A 22,140-nucleotide genomic window follows, 5' to 3' on the forward strand; every position below is an offset into this window, starting at 1 on the left:
TCCAACCCTGTTGCTGGTCACAGCAGGAAAAAGGTGTGACGATCCACATTTGCTTCTGGCTGGACACACTCTTCTGGGTGTTTTTCTGCCCCTACCTTTAAACCAGACACTGCCGCCTTTGCTAAGTATCAGGCAAGTCTGAGGGTCTAGACGTAATATTTGGGGTGCCTCCCCTCACTGGCCGTCTCCTGAGAGGTACTGTTTTCGGTGAAGCACACCCTCACCCTTTACACCACAGAGGAGTGAGGCAGGTTTGCTGTCTGGAATTCACCCTGCAGTGGTTTCATTCTCTGGTCCACAAAGGCAGTGTCAGCAGGCACTGCCCTGTGATTTCTGGCTCTCCTGGCGGAAACAGAGGTGCTAAGTTATGGCAGAGCCTGCCCAGCGGGGCTTCCAAGCCCACAGCGCTGTGGTTTCCCTTCCTCCCAGGTTCCCATTGTCATCTGTATCTAGCAGGGCTGGCTCACCTTCCTCCCTCCTCCTAAGGAAACAGACCCTGCTCCGGAGCACAGGAAGACGAGAAGCAGCAGGTTCCGAGGGGGCTCCCCAAGTCTGGCATCTCCGCTGCTCCCCCGGCACAGGGGAGCGGGGAAGCCACGCCACTGACACGGCACAGCAGGGCCGTGTGGTTCACAGGGCCTGCTGTTACACCCGAGCTTTCTGTCCCCTTTTCTAAGAGAAATCTGAGTCTCCGTGAAGGTGAGCTTCCCAACGTATCTGCGTCCTCTGCCAAGAGGCAGAGCGAGGATTCCGATTGGGGTTTTATCACCTGAAGTTCACTACACTCCAGACCCTGAAGTCACTGTATATGTCAGCAGCAGCAGCGGGGACGGGCTAGGAGCACTCAAGGGGTCAGAATGACGCAGGCCGGAGTCAAGTCTCCAGGGGCAGGACCAAGCAGGGCTGATCGTGTGCGTGACCAAGGCCCAGGACTGCTGATGAACGCTCCCAGGATTCTTTCATGACCCCCACCACGCAGCTGGAGTGGACCCCAGGTTCCAGGCACACCGCACCCTCTCCCAGCCCAGGAGGCTCCACCCTCACCCTCCCTGCACGCTGGGCTTGCCCAGTGCCACACAGCTAATTTTTTAATTTCTCCACTGCAGTAAAATACACATAAAATTCAGCATTGTAACCCTTGTTCAGTGTACAGTTCAGCAGTGCTACATATACTACATATACGTGAAAACAGGGCCCCAGAGCTCTTCCTCCCAAGCAGCTGAAGCTCTGTCCCTACTGCACCCCCGCCCCACTGCCCCATGACCACCTTCTCCTGTCCTGTAAGCCCGACCGCTCCGGGCACCTCAGGGAAGTGGGTCACACAGGTGTCTTCCGGCAGGGCTACTCTCCATGTCTTTACCCATGGTTCACTGTTGCATCTGAACTCCCCATGCTTTCACAGGCTAACTCTTATTAATCCATTAGGAGTCAGTTCAGACAGAATTACAATCTCAATTAAGTGACTTTAATATTCAGTGGTGCATTAACTGCACCCAAGTGGAGCTGTCTGGGTTCTAACCCCTCGACACTCCAGGTGCGGCTAAACGCCTGCATTCTTGCTGGCTACCCCTGGGAGCTTGTGAACACACAGATCCCCAGGCCTCTACCCCAGCTCTAGGTAATTCTCACACACACTTGACTTCAGCGAGCAATGCTCTGACTCACTAGGATGGGGTCTGTGGCCTACTCCCAGGCTAAACCCAGTAGCTGCCGTGGCATGTGAGCAGAGCTCCGGGGCACTTGGAGCTCGGGGCTCCGAGCCCATCACAGGAGCACGCGCTGTGGCTGCCCAGGCCCCCGTGGGAGAGCTGAGTGGCTGCAGCAGAGACCACTGCGGTGGCTGCAGCAGAGACCACCGTGTAGCCACATGGCCCTGACCAGGAGTCTGCCAGCCCACAGGCTCCTCACAGGTGAGACCCACCCTCTGGTACAGACTGGAACAGTGGTTCTGAGTGTGGGCTCTGCCATCTCAAGGGCCTGTGGCCATCCCCACCTCTGTGCCTCATGTGCCCGTGAAGAGGGGACAGAGCAGAACCACCTCCTGGGGCTGATGTGTGGGTGAGGGAAGGTGACGCATGTGGAGTATCAGGTGGCACGTTTGGCAAACATCACTCTTAGTTGACCACAGGGGGGCTTTGGTGGTGTTTTGGCAGAATGACCCCTGCAACAGACACTGTTCGTCAACACCCGACCTCTGCGTCTTCCTTGCTAACATCTATTTTCTGAGGTATCTAACCTTCCTGGCGAGTGACTTCCCCAGGTGGAAACTCTACTAGGAGCCAATCCTGTTCAAGCATCCTCAATGTCATGGATTGGCTCAGAGCGGGTGGTTTTGGCCAATGAGTCCTGAGGACTCTTGAAGGGCTTCTGGAAAACTGTTTCCTCATTTTTTCAAAAGAAAACATGGGGGAGACGCCCCCATTCTTTCAAGGATATTGTCATACGTGGATGTGATGCCCTGAACTGCAGCAACTGTGAAGGTTGGTGGTCTGAAGATGAGACAATGTTTACAAGGCAAAACAAAAAGATGGGAAGAATCTGGGCCCTCAATGAGGTCCGAGATGCTGCCTCCGCCAACCCAGGGCCGCACCTACTCAGGGACTGGCTTGATGGAAAAAAATAAATGTTCTTAGTAATTTCAGCCCAAAGCATCCTAACCCATAGAGCCAGAGACCACGTTGACACACGTTTTTACTCTGCCCAGGACCTAACACCTGCTGTCAGGCGCCATGAGCAAAGGAGTGGAAGCTGGGAATGAACGGGCAGGGGCGGGGAGGGTGACAGGAGAAGCAGGAATGTTCCAGGCTAGTGCAGGTCCAGTTCTTCACTCATCACGGCGGAAGTGAGCTGCTGTGCTGGGTGGGTGAAGGAAGACAGGGTAGGCCACGGAGGCCAGCATGCACTTGCTCTTGGGGAGGGGCTGGTACAGTCTGCAGTGCAGCCCTCTCTCAGGAAAAGGTGGAGGGGTGGGGTGGGCCCCCCGGAGCTTCTGCCCTTCAGGGAAGCAGCTTCCTAGGGCAGCGGCTGAAGTCACGTCCTCTGCAGGCCGGGGTGCTGGGCAACACCGGTGAGCGTGGAGGGCCCCGAGAAGTGGCTCCCTCCATGGGCTGTGGGGAAGCTCGAGAGACCAGCGCTCTGGCTTTCAAGAGTACTCCTGGATGGATTGTGTTTCCTGGTGGGAAGAGGGAATTCAGAAGACTGTCTTCTCCACCAAGAAAACCCAGCTGTGGTGCTTTTCCCGGTCTACCTGGAGCCTGCATGGGGGTGGGCGTGGGGAGGGTTAGCGGGATGATCAGGCGCACGTGTGCACAGGCCAGGCTCCCGGCAAAGAGTGTCAGGGAGGAGGGCAAGGGGGGGCTCATTCCTCTCCCCCACGGCTCCCTTTTCCAGAGGAACCAGGTTCCACCCACCAGCGATAGTCCACACACCACAAGGAGGCATGGAAATGGATGTGCATGCAATGGTGCATAGACGCCCACTGCCTGCCACAGACCAAGTGTGTGTGTGCGGCGGGGAGGGAGGGGGGACGTTGCTGCTGAGACCCCAGGCCTTCTGAGTGTAGTCCTGTTCCAGAGGGTATGGTCTTTTGCTTGGTCTCTGGGTGGCAGAGTCATCCGCCCTTCCTAACCCTCGAAGAAACGGGACAATGGCCTCTGGCTAAGGGGAGATGCCCGTCTTCCTGGGGTGTCTGCGGTGGAGCTGGTTACGGCAGACTCCTCGGCAGAGGCACTGAGCTCCAACAATTCCAGGATGATGTCCCAGAGGCAGTAAATCAAATGCCTGAAACAAACGAACAGGACAACTTGGGGGAAGGTCTGGCTGGGTCTCAGGACACCAGATCCTGTTGACGACATTTCTCTCACCTCCCCACTGCCCGCTACTGATATCCTCAGTGGACTGCAACGTCTCGGCTGCGAAATAAAAGTCTGCTGAACTAAGGAAGGCTAGGATTGCAACAAAGGTGGAAATGGTACTTGAGACTGGATTTAAGGAAATTCCCTATTTCTTTACATCTAGCATGTTGGCACTGCTCTGAAGAGCTCTGAGCGAGGGGAATCCCTGTAGTAACAACTTACTAGGAACCTTCAGGTCATCTATGATGAGGCAGAGACAGGACATGAGGAGTGGGAGTTCATGGACACAACGTGCTCAGGGCAGGGCCGAGAGGGGAGGGAACGCGCTCTCAACACCAGTGGAATTCTCCATCCCCGGGCACCGGCCAGGGGACCACGACCTCTCTGTGCTAAGAACTGCCAAAGCCTTCTCAGGAGCTCCCACAGGGGCCTGCATAGAGTTCTTCCCAATGCAAAGAGTGGCTGGTCCCACCAGCTCCCGACCAACTGACCCCTGCTCAGGAGCCAGGGAAACAGTCACTGCACCTGCAGCCAGGGCCCAGGGCAGGGAGACACTGCGATCCCAGTCTTCTCAGTACAGCCATTTACCCAGAAACCCGGGACCTTCTGAGACCAGAGACGGCTTCCGCCGTGCCCACCTGTTGATGAGGGGCTGCTGCAGCGACTCCAAGACCAGACTCCAGCTCAGCCGGCATTTGTTCTCCCCAAGGATTTCTACGATGACATCTGAAGAGGAAAGGTGGACATGGTTTTAGTTCACCACGAAGCCTTAGCCTCTGTGGGGACTGTCTCCTCAGGATGTCTGCTATCTTTATTCACACTGGGTACTTCTGGCACATCTCTGAACCACACAGACAAACTATATCCTCAGGAGACAGGGAAAAGCCAACAAAAATGGTTCTTAAGTTAGATATCTGAATAAGAATGGGCCCCAGGAGACAATTCTGTAACCTGTCGTTGCTTCTGATACAACGGTGTAGGCTGAAGAACGGAGGTTAACAAGAGTAAGTAACACAGTCTGGGGTAAGAGTCCACCACCGTATCCTCCTCTCCCCAGCACAACCACAGGCAGCAAACTGCCTTCCCTGTCCTCCAAAAAAAACCATATAAAGGGAAGGAAAAAGCCCTCTTCGGAGTTTGTGTCTATGTAGCTGAGGACCGTGCACTTTACTCGTTGGCCACTGGTCCCCAAGCTGGGCTTATGCAGGCGTGAAATGCTCCCCCCTGGTCCACAGGGCTGAAGTCATCACCTGCCCCGAGGACGCTTCCCGTTCCCTCAGCCTCCCCAGAAGTCCCAAGCACTTTCCTACTGGCCTCAGAAATGGCAGGTCAACGCATTTTCTGAGTCCCGCCGCAGATAAGGCCCTTTGAAAACAGGGGAAGGGCGTGGGGTAATGGCAGGAAAGCGGGGTGGGGAGGAGGCTACGGCACCATCAGTCTCTCTGCAGTCACCTGGCAGGACCCCCATCAGGCTCTGCAGAGCCTGTTTCTCAGCCGCTGCCTTCTGTTCTGGGGTCCTCAGAGGCCGAGGACACTTGGGCAAAGCCCCGCCTGGCCAGATGGACTCCTGGAGGAGCCGGAGGTATTGCACCCAGCGCTGTGGACACGTCAGATGAGCCACCTGCACCTCCAGCCACCTGCAGGGGAAGAGAGAAGGGTCAGGGCAAAGTGGAGGACCCAGAGCCAGGGGGAGTCCTCCAGGCAACGAGGACAGAACAACGCCAAGGCAGCACCAGGTCCCACAGGTGAGACCAAGCCAGTCGACAGCGTGGGCTCCCAGAACCTGAAGATGAGCGACGATAGGATTACAGTCATTCACTGAGTGCGAGCACCCACGTGTCAGGGGCTGAGAACAGAGCATTTGCAGGCTGCTGGCTCTGGGGAGGTTGCACCTTTCCAACCGTCCTCCAGTGAGAAGCTCCGGGACTTCTCAGTGCCGTGTACACAGTGCAGGATCTGGGGACTTTATACAAACCCCTCTCCGTGGCCACCCATTCACATCCCCACAACCTGTCTTGAGGACTCCTGACATCACCCGTTGCTCCCGACAGACCAGGCCTTCTCCTTACCAGCAGCAGAACTCTGTCCTTCTGGCAAAACCTGTTCAAACCCCACATCCTCCACAAATTCCTTCCTGAGCATTCCACCCAGAAACGCTTGCTCCTTAGGCTTCCTATGGTGCTCCTTCTACAACAGAGACCAAGCACTGGTATTCCAGTTTGGAATATTGATTGCTGCCTCATACATTTACAGCTCACCTTTCCCAACTACATTATAAGCACCGGAAAAGGTCCCCCTCACAAAATCTTCCCACAGTGAAATGTCAGTTGACTGACTGGCAACTGCTCTTATTACAGTGAAAATGTACCCCTCTGTCTTGCTTTCACAAATGAGTCAATAACTGAGAGGGCAGGCACTGCAATCTGCAGGGCCTGCGAGGCATTTCCACCGAAACTCTTTCCCTGTCTCTGCAGGTTTCCAGAGCGGTGTGGTCACTTGTTGAGGTTCGACACTGCAGAGGCCTCCTTCGTGGGGCCCGTGTTGAGAATGGCATGGCCGTCACGGGGATGAATGGATTGCTGGCAACGTCACTCACGCAAAGAAGACTTTATTTGGTGCCGCACCACACAGCCCATGCCATCACTCCAGACCTGAGCGGCCTGTCGTCCATCCAAGAGTGGAGGGGCTGCCAAGGCAAACTTTATTTAACCTCCACCCTGCCAGACAGTCTGCATTCCGCTCACGCTAGGCATTCCAGCTTTGGGGGCTGCACTCCCCCAGGCCCAGGGCTCACAGATGAGTCTAAGAATAGGAAGTCTGAAAGGTAACGGCAGGGCAACGGCAGACATTGATGGAGATCAAGAGCGGCACAAAGCTTGCCCCAAACAGCCATCACCATTTGGGCTTCCCAGGTGGTTTAGTGGTAAAGAATCTGCCTGCCAGTGCAGGAAACACAGGGTTCAGTCCCTGGGTCAGGAAGATCCCCTGGAGAAGGGAATGGCCACCCACTCCAGTATTCTTGCCTGGAGAATCCCATGGACAGAGGAGCCTGGCAGGCTACAGTCTGTGGGGTCACAAGGAGTTGGGCACGACTGAGCGACGAACACTTTCCCTTTCAGCCAGCATTAGCTCTAGCTCAGCCTCTCGTTCACAGATGCAAACAACAGGCTGGCTTGCCCTTCTGTTTGACCTTCAGTTTGTCCTCTGGAGCCAGTAGCACCTGCGACTCTTTGGAGAGACCTCAGCATCCACTCAACCCTTCCTTGTCTGAGCACGACAACAGCAGCCCTGGGCACCTGGCCCCCTTGTGGGCGTGCTTTACTTTAATGGCCATTCACTCAATGGGAACAGGACCTCGAATTGCATTTGGGCAAGGAGGTCCCCTCTGCTCCCTCCCGTGGTGACCAAGCATCTCATGAAGACATGCTGGATGCAGAACAAATGTTAACACGTGGCAAGATACAAATTATACAAACCTACTGGACTGTAACCCATCAAACCCTCAATGCGGATACTGGGAAGAAGAATCACAGTATGAAAAAGCAAGAATAAGCCCCCGATGAGGAGGATGAGTCAGTGAGTCAAATAAAATTGTCAGAGCTTAGCAGAACTAATTGACAAAGACATTTGAGGTCACCAAGCAAAACATCAGCTGCTGAACAAAACAAAGGCTTCGGTAAGCGCCCTAAGCCCTGAGGCACAGGACTAATAAACAGAAGGGCCTAGAAGAGTCAGTCCTGGGAATGGGAGAGGCAGGACCTGTGTAAACCACATGAAATGAAACCAAGTGTCTAAAGAGAGGGGTCCACTGCAGAAGGGGGGTGCTGCGAAGTTCAGTGCTCCTGCTCTGCCTCAGGCCCCATGGGCAGCAGACAAGCTGCGCCCACCACACGGACGCTTCCCTCCCTTTTCAGGGTCCTTTTCCCACCCCTGTTCCTCCTCCTCCTCTCAAAGGAAACAAGGGGCTGCCTCCTGGGCACTGGGATGAGCTTGCTTTCGTTTCCCAGCTGGGGTAGAAGGCAGCCTGTGGAGAAGACAGGCGGCAACCTTTGGCTCACAGAATGTCAGAGGTATGGCCTCTCGACAGCATCCCTGTCTGGCGGGGAAAGCGATCAAGTCCAAATCCAGAGAATCTCCACCACTGCTGCTGCCCCACCCGCAGACAGGACAAACCACCTGTGTGCCAGAGACCCCCCTCGAAAGCAGGCTTCATTACTACACACAATGCGCCTCCAGGGATCTGTATGGTCTGCCCAACACGCTGCACAGAAACAGTACTTGGTAAACAAGAAGAGCACAGGGATTTCTTCATCCAACCATCACTTCTCTCCTTCAACCCATTTCCCCTTCCTTCTATTCCAGAGTGAAGCTCCATTCACACCACCCTTCTTTACCTAACACTGTGAACTCCCTCAGTCCTGAACCTGGGCTGAGGCACAGGAAGCCAGCAGATGAGGCTCTGGGGTGAGTGTTAAGCAACCGACACCCTGACTCCAATCCTTAGCTCCCTTGTTGTTTAGTCACTAAGTCGTGTTCATCTCTTTGCAACATGGACTGTATAGCCTGCCAGGTTCTTTTGTCCATGGAATCCTCCAGAAAAGAATACTGGAGTGGGTTGCCGTTCCTTCTCCAGGGGATCTTCCCGACCCAGGGATCGAACCCACGTCTCCTACGTTGGCAGGTGGATTCCTTACTAAGCCACCTGGAAAGCCTCGTTAGCTCCCTGCATCTCTCCATTCCACATGTCATCCTTCTGTTCTTAACTTAGGGGTGGGGAGGGTAAAGAGAAATCTGTGTCTTGAAGCACAAGGAACGGAATCTGTGTCTGCAGTCCAGTGTGCCATAATAGCTCCTCCAGCATCAGGTTCTGGAATCTGTTGCTACCACTGTTAAGCTAACAGCTCCAGTTTCAAGGTGGAGATACACACACACATCCCTTGGACTATTTACAAATTATTTATAAGAAATCATTTACTAAATACAAACGTTATTGTTGATGTAACACAAGATGCATGAGGTAAATACGCTAAAATAAATATGGAGAAGAGCCTCAAATAGCACTGGTTTTATTTTCTACTACTATTCCAGTTCTGATATTTGATTTAGATATCCTCTTCTACCTTCTAGCTTCTCCCCAAAGAAGAAGAAAAAAAGCCAGACCACAACTGTTCTGTCAGATCTCTGAAGGACTCAGAGCACAGAGAAGACGTTCCAGGGGGCCCAGAACAGGCAATGAAAGGAGAAAAAAACAACAGCAGATGGACACTGAGACATATAAGAGCCTCTGGTGCCAGACATGGAAGAACAGGGGATGCAGAGGCCAGGGCACCCACTACCCTGGGAGTCCACATCCAGTCCACATTCAAAGGAACCTGGTCTGAAATAGCTCCACACAGAGAGACGAAGCGGTGGCTGAAAACGAGACAGTTTAATACTAGGGCTTAAGATGGCACTTCAAGGTTAGCAGAAGGTCGTTTTCCATCAAAAGAGCAGAATCAAATCTCAAGAGTAAGGGGAGAAAGCTTTAAGGGACCACATCTAAGCCAATTAACCCAATTCCCATCACGTCTTTTCTAAGACTGCCTCCATGGCTGAGAGAGGAAGGCCCTGGATAAGTATGGCTTCATTGGGGGGGTGGGGGGTGGGGCATGGCTTCCCAGGTGGCACAGTGGTGCAGAATCCACCTGCCGATGCAGGAGACACAAGAGATGCAGGTTTGTTCCCTGGGTCAGGAAGATCCCCTGGAGAAGGGCATGGCAACCCACTCCAGTATCCTTGCCTGGAAAATTCCATGGAGAGAGGAGCCTGGTGGGCTACAGTCTATGGGGCTGCAAAGAGTCAGACACGCCTGAGCAGTGCTGATGGGGGTGGGGGGAAGGACAGGTAGGGTTAGGGTTTTCACTGCTGTCCTCTCTTACAACGGACAGAGCGCCCAGAACCAGACACAACCTCACAATGTGCCCTGACCAACAAAGAATGCAGAGAATGGCGCCTTCCTCAAGCCAGATACCATACTTGTGTATTACTACAGTCAAAGACTGTACTGGCTTTGGGGCACACACACTAAAGCACTGACTCATCACTGGGTATGCACCCAACTAGAACCCGGAGTCCACGTATGTGCTTTAACCAGAAATCACAGACTCCTATTAAGTCTAGGCTTGTCCTTTGGTACTATACTTGTATAATTAAAAAAAAAAAAAAGAATCTAAATTCTGCTTCATAATATTTATTTCTGTTAAATCCCATCTTGTTTGCTTTAGACTACCATTCTAACTCTTCTGCAAGGAGATCAAACCAGTCAATTCTAAAGGAAATCAGTCTTGAATATTCATTGGAAGGACTGATGGTGAAGCTGAAACTCCAACACTTTGGCCATCTGACGCGAAGAACTGACACACATTGGAAAAGATCCTGATGCCGGGAAGACTGAAGGCAGGAGGAGAAGGTGGTGACAGAGGATGAGATGGTTGGATGGCATCACTGACTTGATGGACTTGAGTTTGAGGGAGCTCTGGGAGTTGGTGATGGACAGGAAAGTCTGACGTGCTGCAGTCCACGGGTTGCAAAGAGTCAGACACGACTGAGTGACTGAACTGAACTAACCCTTCTAAAGTCTTCTGAATCTTGATTTCTGTCACCCAGAGTATTAATTATATCTCTAAGATCAGAGTTACTTGCAAATTCACTGACAAACAGGATAAGTTCTATGCTTTCACTAGAAAGTGCCCTCGAGGCTATCAAGTTATTAGCTACCTGGGCTAAAGATCCTCAGATAGCCATGAACCACTTAAAACTCCCACAGTTCAGACCATGTATGTCCATATGGATATTAGGGAAATATGGCACAATCCTGTTGAAATCTGCAGACAATACAACAACCTATGCATTCCTGCCATTTAACGGCCTACCAATCCTGCTAAGACAGAAAAAAAGCCTTGCTAACAAGGTTAGCATTCCCACTGAATGCACGCTGGGTTCTGGGGCCCACGTTTCTCTTCCTGAGAGTTCACAAAACATCTATTTAATAATCCACTTAAGAAGTTTCCAGAGGTAAAAGTCAGGGTCAGGACCCTGTATCCATTTTTTTAAAAGGCTAGTCACTTGTCAATCTCTGAGCAACACATCTCTATATAGAAATTTTCTTCATGATCTTAGATCTTCAATGATAAATGCAAATTCTTTCAGTTCCATGGAACAGAATTCACCTGGTCAGGTACCTGAGTTTTAAAGCAGATGAATGCTCTCTTGTTATTTCCATTCCTATTTTGGTCTTCAATTCTAGTTTAATCATGCTTGCTCACTTCTTCTTAGACCCTTTCCTTTACGTAAAAAAAAAAACCCAAAAAACAGAAATTTATCCCAGGCAAAAAGTACACCAATTTGCTGTTGAATAAATGAATAAATGATTTCTCAAGGTAGCCAGTTAATACTACAAGATCTGTTTCAAACAATTTACCTTTGTTGTTCCTGTTTCAAACTTTTCTTTAAAACACATCTTTCCCCCTAACATGTATCCACAATGTCAGCTCCTTCTGAGTTCAAGTTTACTGGACACCGTTCTTACCAGTTCTAATTTCTACTGTTTGCATTACTCAGTGCGTGTCCCTTTCCTCTGTTTTTTCATATATGTTCATCTATAATCTGATCCCAGTGAACTACTCTGGTTTCATCTGATGCAGATTTTTCTCCTTCCTTGTTGGAGTCATGTGTTTAATCTGTTTATTCCATTTACTCAATACATATCAGTTGAGCTTCTTAAAAGTTTCAAAAGAACAAGATTGTGAAGTTTTGATGGCAGGGATCTCAGTTCATTTTGGTGTCTTAGCATTTACTGGACTAGTACAATTCATATAATAAGGCATCAAATATATACTGAATGAATCAACCTTATTCAAAATGCTCCATGACAAACTTTAAGTCCTTTGGTTATTGTGGCATGTAAGACGGATTCTCTGTTATGTTCTTCTGTGAATTCTAGTTCACTTCCGTCTACTTTCCTTTCTGTGAGCTATTTCCCATTCTATTCAGTTTTAGTTTTACCTCAGTTTTCCTTGCAGCAGCTTCTTCTTCGCTGAGTCGACGGGTGTCCTGCCAAGTCAGCCCTTCCTGCGGTCCTCGAGTTACATTCTCACTGCAGCTGCAGTTAGGAGGCCACCATGTGGGCAGCATGTGGCAGAGTAAGGAAGTTTACAAACTTTCCCCCTGTTCCAGCTACACAGTTAACTGTTCAATCCACTCCTTCCTCTTTCTTCCAAGGACAGAGCTTACAGGTAGAAGGACAGAAATCTAGGCCTTGAGGTCCTTAAGTTTTCTATTGGAAATCTGAAACTTTTTAGAGATACAGTCCATGCTTCCTCATGTGTCATCATCTAGCGTCACACAAAAGTAGGTAATAATCCATTGACTTAATAAGCAACAAGGAACTTTCAGCATCACAAGTCAGATATATTATTTGGAAGGTTACTATGCCATCTGCTAGCGTTGCTTCTCAATCCACAAGGGAGAACCAGAGTCATTCTTGATTTTGCTTCTTCTCTAACCCTAGCCCACGTGCCCCCTGCAACATCACCTAATCACTGAAGCAGTTACTAAAACCGGTCGAGCCGACCTCCTCAGTACTCAGGGCCCCATGAATTCATCACCCTTTATGATCTCTGCAGCACCGATCTTTGCTTAGGTCCTCACCACCCCTTTCCCAATTTGTCTCCCTGGTTTGAACATTGCTTCCTTCAATTAATCCTCAACAGCACTATGTAAATGATTTTTCTAAGTTACTAAGTTGATCATGTCATCATCTGTTTAATTCTGTACATGTTTTGCTAATGAACAGAGGTGAATCCTATGCTCTCTGAACAGCGACAGGGCTCTGTATGGGTCAGTGCCTACTGAGCTCTGTAGTGGAATCTCTGGCCACGCTGGCTACATGTCGTACATCCCAACAGTCCCAGACTTCTGAGTACCACACATACACCGTTTTGCTTCACTGTTCTGCCTTCAACGCTCTGTTCTCCAACGCCAGCTCTCAATTTCCCTTTATCCTTTAAATCCTATCTCTGAGGTATTCTCCTCTAAAAACCCTCCCTGCATTTCTCATAATTTACTTAGTCCCTTCTCTTAATCATGAACAGAGCTGTTTTTAAAGTCATAACTTTATACTATAACTCCTTATTTATAAGATTGCCATCTCTGACTGGATACTAAACTTCCCAGGGTAGGAAACTGGGGTCTTTTAAATTTTGATCGTTTAACTCAGCGTCTGGCACACAGTAGGTGATCAATAAGTACTAGTTACTAAGTGAATCACTGCTGTAAGTGGGACAAACACTGGTCTTAATGCAAGGCACACAGCTCACATTAAGCTGTGCAGAAGGCAAATGTCCCAGTACTCAAAGCAGCAAAACAATATTGAGCTCTTAGTTATTTGTGCTGATTGAGGACAATAATTAAGGTAGATAATTTAGAAATCCTTTGTATCTGGCATTTTATATGCATCTACATAAACGTTGGGCAGATTTATCTTCCTAAGAACTTTCTAGTCAGGCTAATATTAAAATTAAGCTGTGTGCCAATATAGCAGCTGTAGCTGCTACTGATGCTGCTGCTAAGTCGCTTCAGTCGTGTCCGACTCTGTGCGACCCCATAGATGGCAGCCCATGAGGCTCCCCCGTCCCTGGGATTCTCCAGGCAAGAACACTGGAAATGTGTTGCCAACAAAGGAAATGGGTTGCCATTTCCTTCTCCAATGCATGAAAGTGAAAAGTGAAAGTGAAGTCGCTCAGTCGTGTCCGACTCTTAGCGACCCCATGGACTGTGGCCCACCAGGCTCCTCCGTCCATGGGATTTTCCAGGCAAGAGTGCTGGAGTGGGGTGCCATTGCCTTCTCCAATAGTAGCTGTAGGGTGGATATTAAATGAAGAATACTGGGTAATAAGTCAGCTGTGCTAGAACTCAGAACTCATCATGAAGAATCCACACAATCACACTGGTTCTGCACTCACTGGAAGAAAAGAGAGGGAGGGCAAAGAAGGGGGTCAGTCATGCTCCATAAATCCTAGAAAGGACAGACAGCTGCCAGCAGTCTCGGTTTTTGTCAGTTTTCCCGGCAAACAGGCCCAGAGGATAGAGGAGGCTAAAAGTCAAACAGAAGCAAAAGGGTTTTGAGGACTGTGAGTCATGTGTGTATTTTGGGAAGTGCCCCTGATGGATGGAACAGCACTGAGCTGAATCCAACCCATCACTTGAAGCTAGCGAGAATAATGTAGCAGGATACTTGCGTAAAAAATGGCCAACAGCAAAGGTCTGGCTACCTTTCTGAAAAATATGAAACAAGGAGTTGCTTAGGGGCTCTGCGCTCATGGGATAAAGAGAGTCTGATCGCATATGGAGATCTTTAGAAATCTGTTCTAGACCAAGCATCAGGACACTCAGGATTCCAGTTTCAAAGGTGATCACACAAACCTATGTCCCTCTGAAGGCCTTCAAGACAACTGTTATCAGCCTCACACTAGGCTGTCATCAATGCACCATAAACCAGCTTTGAGATCAGGGCTAACAGGCCTCAAAGCTGGGAAAAATCAGCCACACATTTTTGATATCTGCCTGTTTTTCGTGTAGCCCCAGTAAGAGCAACAGCAGGCCACGCTCTGCACTATCAGCTACTCCCTCCATGTTTCCTGGAATCTCTCCTAGTCCAGAGTCTGCTGTCTGGAAGAGGCCATCAGAGTCTTCACCCCAATACCACACATAAAACTGATCCGCACCCTTCCGGGGAAACAAAGCCCAGCGGCCCGAAGAGCCACGAGGCTTCTCGCAGTGTGCTGCAACCAGGGACAGCAACACTGCAAAGCCACAGGCAGGCTGGAGGCTGGCTGGGCCACAGAGAAGCGGAAAGAACTGAGTTCTCAATTCCTTCTTAATGGACTAACTCTGGCCCTGCCTTCTTTACAAAGTTGCTGAGATCAAAGGAGAAAAAGTGAAAGTGTTTGTGAAAGTGCTTGTGTGTGTGTGAGAAAGGCTTCTCTGGATCCTCTTACAAAGCCCCACCAGGTCTAGGGAACTAAACGAAGGGGCTAAGGAGTGAACTCTGCATTTCATGCTTTAGTTTCCCCTTCTGTAAGACTGACTCTCCTGGCGGGCTCAGGGATGTGTCAGAACAGTAAACCATCTGCAGGGGCGGGGGTGAAGGAAGAAAGAAGCTGGCTGACAGAGTCAGGGGCACAAAGGAGAGGGTGCACGAGCCACCTCTGGACCATGGGGCAAGATAGCAAACGCTGCATCACTAGCCCCCCAGGGTAAGGACTACAACTGCAGCTCCCTCCAAGACTTGCAAGCAGGGATTGTTTATCCTGTGGTGCCACCTGGAGTCCAGATGAAGAATTCACACCTAACTGCCCCAAGCAGTAGAGCCCAGCAGGCTTTCCATACTCTCCGCGCACACGCGTGCGCACACACACACACACTCAGAAAGGGGCTGGCTGAAAATACGCAAAACATGTTTAAAGACAACTATTAAAAGTAGAAATAAGGTCCATTTCCCTCTTTAAAAATGTTCCAGTGTCTGGAACATTCTTGACCCTAAACCATTCTAAGGGATTTGTCTTGCAAGGTCTAACTTTATGGTCTATACTGTGTTCTTTGACCTTACACTGTTCAGTATTTCCAACGGATTCTTATGGGTTATTTATTTTCTTAGGCTGAAAGGACCTTATTGGAGAAAAGGCCTCAAGAGCTAGCAGTCAGCAAGTCAACACAGTATCAAATCTCACAAAGACTTTTCAAAAATTATTTATAAAGAGGTCACCATAACAAGAACTAAATAAAGTTAGTTTCCTAGAAAGTAAAGTGTTGGGAGTACCTGGGTTAAAAGGTAGTTCCCTGGTTCTGAAACACTGGATACGACTCGGGGAGATGTTAAGTAGGAATGTGAGGAGGACAGGACAGAGTTCATAGACAGCTAAAATGGAGGAAGACACCCTAATTTGAAGGATGCAGAAAAGGCCATGTGTCTCATAGGGTGTTTGCTCCTAAGAGATCACAAAGTGAGCTCACTACAAAGACCTCACCAAAAAAGCATCGCAATGTAAACAGATTCTCTATCCTACAGCAGGTGTGTGACCGCCCTAGGGAACAAGAGTCCCAAGGAAACGGGACGTGGGGCTTGTAGAGACAGACAAGAACTCACATTTACTGATGCCACCGGATGGCAGGCATGCAAAGTCATCAGTTCACAAGCAAGGCACTGTTACTCCCACTCAGAGTAACTGAAGCAAAGGTGAGTCACAGACAGCAAGCCTCAAGGGAAGATGTGAATTCAGATCTGTGTGACTTCAAAGCCCATATCCTTAGTTTCACACATGGAAGGACAGAGGGTGAGAAGGCAAAGCAGTAGGAGAAGCTTCCAGAAGGTCCAAGCTTAGGCAGGAGGCCCACGATGGCAGAGGGCACTTTGTTCCTCTGCAGAAGAGAAGGCTGCTGGGGTAGGAGATAGCCCGAGGCCCAGCCATGACTCTGGGGGATCGGGGGCAGCTGCCCAGCTAAAGAGCTGTGGGGGAGGCAGGCAAGGGGGTTTCCATTTACATCTGTGTTTCTCATCCCAGCAGTGCTGGGGAACTCCCGAGATTCTCACTAGTGATGAGAAGAGAGACCAATTCAACCAGAAGGGCAAGTGACGTTCATTCATTTGACAAAAACTTACAAAGTACCTTCCATGTACACAGCTAAATGCCTACAACAGGATGGTAAGACCCAGTGCCTGCCCACCAGATGCTTACAGTCTGAACCTGTCCTAAAACCTGTTTCAGGCTCCTCTTTGTAGTTATAGATAGGCAAGAGATGGCAATAATTTGACTTCGAAAAAAGGTTTTGATGCTTAAATATGTCATGATGCTCTGGTTTTAACTGCTGCCAATTCTGCACCTGTGAGTGTACGAGAATGTAAGAGCACATCCCACACATGGAAGTGCAAATACACAATGAGCTGTTACAACCGTAAGGATGGATTCAGGTAGAAACTGTCAGCACACAACAGGAAAGGCTGGGTGCTTTGATCCTATGATGGGTAGAATAATAGACGCCTAAGAAATATGACGGGGAGGGCACTCATATAACTGGAGACCACTGAAGCCCATCCTGATCCAGTCTCCCAAGTCAGAGCTCCCCTTCTTCAAGGTCTAGTGGAAAAGGTGGGGGACAAGTAGTGTTCCTCTCCCTAAGGAAGCACGAAACAACCTGAGCAAACCCAGGGCTGCAGAACATAGACTTCAGCCCCTAAAAACCAGGCCAGTGCTGGAACTAAGGGGGCAAGGCTGTAATCAGACAGGAAAACTAGACTTGGCTTGAGATCATTTTGTAGCTCTTGCAAACGTACGCATTTTTCTATAGAAACTGTGCACAGAAAGAGATTAGGTGTAAGACATCACAAGGCACCAGAACTGAAAGAGAAATTTATGGAGCAAAGGAAAAAAACCATCATCTATGTGTCTCGAGAAACTCTGAATCAGAACTGTGGTAACCTTTTCCTGATTGGGAATAGGACGCAGAACAGAGATACTACAGGGAGACTACGTAATTTCTGATCCAGGAGTCTTTAAGAATAAAACACGGATGGGAATGAATTTATATGCTACCATCACATATGTGTGTCTCTTGGACAGACGTAGGACGTGGCACTTTCAGGTGAGGTCAATCCTGTGGCCACTGCCTCATGGGGAAGCTTGCTCAGTGGGGAGGCCGCAGGTGGTGGTGGGAAGGGGATGGGCTTGAAGGCCAGGGTGGCTTGGGTGGAATCCTGGCTGTGGCCCTTATTATAATTCTGAGAAGGTTATTTAATCTAAATAACACTTTGCTCACTTAAAAACTACACATCTACCTCAGAGAACTGAATTGCTCCTTAGTATATAGAATCCACGGCTGCTTGCCTGATGTAGTATGTAGTCAATGTTAGTTCCTTTTTGGCTGCAGCTGCTCATGCCCTCTCAGTGGTGGGCCTGGAGCTGCCCGTAAGACACAGTCAACGTCAGGAAGACCGTTTATCTATCTGCTATGTAGACAGGCCCACCAAGAAACAGGCCCTTGAACGGATTCCACTCAGAGGACATCTAAAGTTGTGGAGTGACCAGAGAGAATGGATGACAAGAGAATCCTTGGTCATCCAACTTGTAACTGCCCGCTGCCAGCATGGCCCTCTCCAATGGGCGCACACGCCACCCATACGCCTTCTCCTGACCTTCCCTGGGAGATGACTCGTAGAGACCTCTCCCCTCGGAAGACAATTCCATGGCCGGGTACAGGGTGCAGAGCTTGCCGCTGAATTTTCTCCTGGACCCACAGCATGCTCAACAACATACCCTGACATATTCTTTCGCGTCTTCTTCTCTATCTACTTCCTGACTTCGTGTACTTCTCTACTCGCCTACATCCACAGGTCACACAATTTTCTCTTTTTTTTCCATCCTTCTGCCACACTGCTCTGTTCCCACGTGCCCTCAATACACACACACACACGCTCATTCGCTTACTCACTCACTCATTCAATCACTCTTTAAGAAACCCTGACGCAGACACAGACACCAGGAATGTGTCTGCTGCCATCTCTGGGGCCATGGGGAGGGCAGGGCCACGGGAGGGGGCACTCGTGTACTCTCCTGCTAGCCTGGCTTGTATTTTTATCATGGCTTTGCTCTGGGCACCCAGGCGGGGATCTGGGCCAGCTTCTTCTCATTCCTTCGCTCTACATCAGGACTCCAGAATAATCTCACCCTTGACCGTGGCTGGATGCTCCTGCCCCACACCTTCTCCCGTCAATGGAGCAGTTGTCTCTCCTCTCTCTCTCTCCCTCCCACCCAGCTAGTGTCTGAGTGTTCCAGTCCCTAAACCTGAGTCTGACGCATGCAGAGACACTGTCAGCTTCTCCTGCTTTCTGAATGAGTGGGCTGCATAAGCTGGATTCACGCCTTGGCTTAGACTGCTCCCCCACCCCTCTCCCCTCCTTTTGACTCTTAACTCCAAATAAGGAGCATTCCCTCTTACATAATTGGATGTTCCCAGCACAGAAGCTGACACATGAGGTCAGGCGCGCATGCGTGCAGACTTGCCTTTGACTTAACAATGCCTTTTTTGGGCATCTAACTTCTCCCCAGCTCCCTTCCCCCACTCTCTCCACAGTATCAACAATCAAGGGAGATTTACGCAGTTGGCTCAAACTCTTCCAACCTTGGCTTGGAAGGAGGGGTCATGAGGTTGAATTTACTCTTTTCCCTCGCAGGCCGGGGACAGAGGGATTGGGCGGGGGTGTTGGGCGAGGGTGGCGTGAAGACTAAATATGTGCAAGAGAGGGAAGAAGTGACAGCATGCATGCTTCAGACCTGGGAGCAGTCCCTGGCATCCTGCAAAGTTACGTATATGGGTCTTTAGAGGGACCAAGGAGAATACAGAAAGCTGGAAGCAGAAGACATGAACTTGTCTTCTTGGAGATGATAATGCTGGAGGTTGGACAATGATGACATTTTTAAAAGGAGAAGTGTCTAACTTTAGACGCCGTCCAGGATGGCAGTGTGTCCAGGTCAACCAGAAAAGTGGCAGCAGGTACTCGTGACATCAACATCGACTCTCCTCCTCTTTAGAACTTAGAGAATCCAGGTGCTCTGCAAATGGATGCAGCTTAGCAGCATGCAGTTCAGAGAGAGAGCAACTATGCTGCCTCCTGGGCCTCAGTCCGGGGGACAGACTGGGAGAGGTCCACCCTGACCCAGCAGGGACCAACCACACCTCTCTGAGGGTAGTGAGGACAGGTGGAAGGGGTGCTGCAGCTTTGGGGAGGTATCACATTCCAGAGTATGTGCTTACCAAAGCAAAGAGAGCCCAGGAATGCAGCACTGTGCCGGCCTCTTTAAAAATAAAAATGCAAGCTGTCCAGGGGACAAGTGACACAGACTGGCTTTAGTGTGCCGCAGAGACTGTGTGTCGTATGTGAGTAGATGCACATTCAAATGCAATTTTCATTTTACAAGCTGACTGGCAGTCTCCTCCTGGGGAATATGGACTTCTCTGAGTCAAAGACTTGGGGGCTGGCTTTTATCTTCTCAAGTCATAGGGCAAACGTCTGATCCTGCAGCTGAACATCAGACAAACCTGGGTTCGAACTGCTTGTACAAACTTACTAGCTCTATGATCTTGACCGAACAATCATGATTCTTTGCAAGCCTTAGCTGCCTCACCTTTAAAGTAGGGATTATAAGACCTCTGTCACAGGGCTTCTGAGGGGATTAAACGATGTTGGCACAGTGTCTGCACAAAGTCAGCTCTCCACAGATGTTGGCTGGATGGTGGATCCTGAAGCTAGTAAGACCATCATCGTCTATACTCTGAACCTGAAATAAGCCCTGTCTCTTCCTTGAGGAGCCGGCACTCAGAACTGGCTGGTAGAGACCACGGGCCACAGGCATCAGGTCCTCTGAGCCTCTGGAGGGGGCGCTGGGAGAGATTCCTTCTCCATGACCTCCTGACTGCTGTCTTAAGGAAGCTTCAAGAACAGTGTGACCCAGCACAAGATACTTGAGAAGAAGGTCAAGTGTACCATTAAAAAGCTGGGAATAATGCTTTATAGAGAAGATGAAAGACCGTGAACAGAGGGATGAGGCTCTTCATTTAACTCTAGTTTGTAGAGGCCTAGGGTGAGGAAGGTGTCAACAGCTGGGTTCCTATTTCTGTTGCAGCTTATACAAAACTAAATGGTCTTAAGAATAAAGTTCTGACAGGAAGAGATATGAGGCAAATCAACAAGTACAAAATGTCATCACGTGAAAACATCTAGGGTGAACAAAGGTTAACAGACCACAGTCATGGAGAACTGTCCGGAAGTACCTAGACACAAAACTCTGTTCTTCTGCAATCCTCACTTTGCCTTCATTCAAATTCACTAAAATATTCAAAAATTTTCCCCTTTACAACAAAAAAAGGTGTCATCTTTTTTTTTTTTTTTAAGTGGAAGCAGATCAAGCGGGATTCAGCCATAAGCTCTCTCTCTGATGGTGTTCAGGGCATAAGCTACATTCACCAGATAGCCATCCACCCAGCTAACCCGAGGTGTGGTTCCCGTGCAACTGTCAGGGCACAGTGGGGGAGAGGGGAGGAACTGAGCCTGACTCCAGGCTCTTCTCATGAGGAAGGGCAGCCCTGACTCCAGGAGCTCTGCACGCGGGGAAGCAGGAGTGCCTGGAGAACACTGACACCCCGGGACAGAACCTATGCTGCAGGGGGCCTGGGGGCTGCCTCCTGCTGTTAGACCCACGGACGCTCTGGTCACAGGCACAAAGTCACCCGGGAAGGCCTCACAAGGTCATACCGCTGAAAAGAACGGGTTCTGTGTGGCTCAGGGAACACAGAGTAACAGGAGCAGCGGAAGCTGCAGCTGGAGCCTGACCTGGGTGGGGCACCCTCAACGGGGAGGGAACCTGGGGCCACAAGCTGGAGGAATCAGACACAGAATCCACTTCTTATCCTTCCATTTTTCTGAATCGCAAGTACGAAGACTTAACATTTACTGGAACACTTTCTATGCACCCAGACACCTGCAGACAGACACCATGCTGATTCCAAAGCTCAGAGAGATGACACACAGCAGAGCAGTAGTATGCTGCGGTAGATAAGAATGCGGGCTGTGCAACACCGGGGAGGCTTGCGCCTCCGCCAAGTTCTCACCTGGTGAACATGGACAAGGCCCTCAGTTCTCACCCTCATTAAACCATAGAACACGTGAAAGGAGGGACCGTGTCTCTTTTGTTTACTACTGACCAGACCTTAATATTTTCTCAGTGAGTAAAGGAAAATGACCAAGACAGTTGCCCAGAAGGAAAGTTAACGTTAATGGATTTCCTACTTATTGTAGAATAGATACATAATTCTTTTTTTTAATAAAACTGTTAGTTTCGGAGTGACCTATTAGCATGAGTCACACGCTAACAGAAGGTTCAGGATTCGGCTCCCGACTTTGGGATCTGCCAGGACGTCTCACACGGGAGAGTTCAAAGCATGAGCAGCCAGAGCTCAAGCGCTGAGCGTGTCTGTCTGGTTCAGAGACAGGGTTCCTGGACTCCTTCAGTTGAGCAAAGCTTGCATCAGTTTCATGGTTAGAAAGCCAGCGCTAGAAACTCCATCTGCTTATCAGTTTTTCAGGAAATTTAACTGGTGCTGGAATTATACAACCCAAGTTTTAAATCTCAGTATCCTATTCCCCACCACCACGTGTCAGTGCTTCTTCAGCTGTGACCATGTCCACCCCTTCTGG

The 22,140-nt window shown here is 49.8% G+C and overlaps 1 protein-coding gene across 2 annotated transcripts in view; it reads right to left on the bottom strand.

Moving 5' to 3' along the window:
* Nucleotides 1-2,673: 2,673 nt before the first annotated feature.
* SNX19 (sorting nexin 19) overlaps nucleotides 2,674-22,140 on the bottom strand; it is a 32,395-nt gene continuing 12,928 nt past the window's right edge. The window contains exons 9-11 of one of the 2 annotated variants that reach the window (XM_052661734.1): nucleotides 5,307-5,491; nucleotides 4,493-4,580; nucleotides 2,674-3,172 (exon numbers count right to left, since the gene is read on the bottom strand). In XM_052661734.1, the coding sequence (XP_052517694.1) occupies nucleotides 3,031-3,172; nucleotides 4,493-4,580; nucleotides 5,307-5,491 (415 nt within the window). In that variant the 3' untranslated portion in view covers nucleotides 2,674-3,030. Of the gene's footprint in view, nucleotides 3,781-4,492; nucleotides 4,581-5,306; nucleotides 5,492-22,140 lie in introns of both variants that reach the window. The other variant, XM_052661733.1, reaches the window with a different exon arrangement.

Source organism: Budorcas taxicolor, chromosome 25 (genome assembly GCF_023091745.1).
Source record: "Budorcas taxicolor isolate Tak-1 chromosome 25, Takin1.1, whole genome shotgun sequence".
Classification (NCBI taxonomy): domain Eukaryota; kingdom Metazoa; phylum Chordata; class Mammalia; order Artiodactyla; family Bovidae; genus Budorcas; species Budorcas taxicolor.